Raw genomic sequence first — 1,311 nt, 5'->3', positions numbered from 1 at the left:
ATATAAAAACCCAATTTAAAAAAAATTATAAGAATCTAATTACAAATTTAAAAAAACTATAAAGATTAATGATTTAAATAATAATTCATATTAATCAATTATTCAATTCAAATTAATTAATTACGCCATTAAGATTCGAGCCCCGTTACAATGTCCTTTTCAATTTTTGTTGGTTCTGCTCTAAATAATGATTATCCTTCACATTACTTAAAGCAAAGCATCTTAAAAGAAAAAAACTACAATCTTTTGTACGTGATGAGAATCCATATAGCTATAACCATTAATTTATGAAGGAGTTGTTAGAAGAAACTATATTCTTTTAGGAACAATTGCATGCATTATCTAACGACTTTGTGTCTAATAATATTAAACTAGATTTATATATCTATGAATGCTTATTAGAATATAAATAATATAAAGTTTGTAAGCACTAATTTTCCTTTTTCTTTGGATTAACAACACTTGCAGAAAAGAGTGAGTTTCATGCCAATCAGTGAAGGAAGGACTCCACTAGCAGTGGCTTCATTAAGGCACTATATATAAGGGCGTTTTTGTATTAGTTTTCATATGTGTGTGGAACCCTTATAGTTGTCATCAATAACTGTAAACCTATAATGGTTTCGTTCAACAGCGTTATATATAATGAAATGATACAAATATAATATGTACATTAATTATTCCGAAGAAAACAATAGTCAATATGTAATATTATAATGCATGGTAGAGAGTAATTATCGAAAGAGTTTAATTTTAATGTATTCATAGCATAAAATGTTTTACATAGTTGCCGAATCATATTTTTTAATAATAATTTATGCGATTAGCCGTAATACTCACAATAAAAATAAGAGTTTACTATTAAATTGGTATCCAAAAGATTCAGACGCACATAAAAACAACTTTAAAAGATGTTAACGACAAAAAAACTCTTGAAAAATTTTAAAATTGACAAGCATACTCATCCTTTATTGGAGCTCATTTTTGATAGGTGGCCACAAAAATTAGATGATCTGATTAACTCTGAACCTAAATTACTTATGTGATATTTTTTAAATTAAATTTTGCGATGATTGAATTAGAAATAAGAGTCCCAAATCAATTGACTTATATTTTAAACATTACTAGTTATGTTAATCAATGAATATTTTTAGGGTATGAGTCAATTGATTTAGGATTTTTATTTCTAACTCAATTATTGAAAATTAATTTAAAATGTCACATAACTAATTTAGGTTTAGAATTAGTAAGATAGTCTAATTTTGACCATCATTTTAGTATTATGCTTATTGAAAATAAACTCTGAACAAAATA

General features: G+C 25.4%; 1 protein-coding gene across 1 annotated transcript in view; it reads left to right on the top strand.

The window, feature by feature from the left end:
* Positions 1–684, top strand: part of LOC107622345 (uncharacterized protein At1g66480) — a 3,459-nt gene extending 2,775 nt beyond the window's left edge. Inside the window, exon 2 of the mRNA XM_016324206.2 lies at positions 469–684. Within this exon, the coding sequence (XP_016179692.2) occupies positions 469–543 (75 nt within the window). The 3' untranslated portion in view covers positions 544–684. The remainder of the gene's footprint in view (positions 1–468) is intronic.

This window comes from Arachis ipaensis, chromosome B10, assembly GCF_000816755.2.
Source record: "Arachis ipaensis cultivar K30076 chromosome B10, Araip1.1, whole genome shotgun sequence".
NCBI classification, from domain to species: domain Eukaryota; kingdom Viridiplantae; phylum Streptophyta; class Magnoliopsida; order Fabales; family Fabaceae; genus Arachis; species Arachis ipaensis.
The sequence above is the reverse complement of the archived record's forward strand: the minus strand, read 5'-3'. Positions and strand labels throughout refer to the sequence as shown.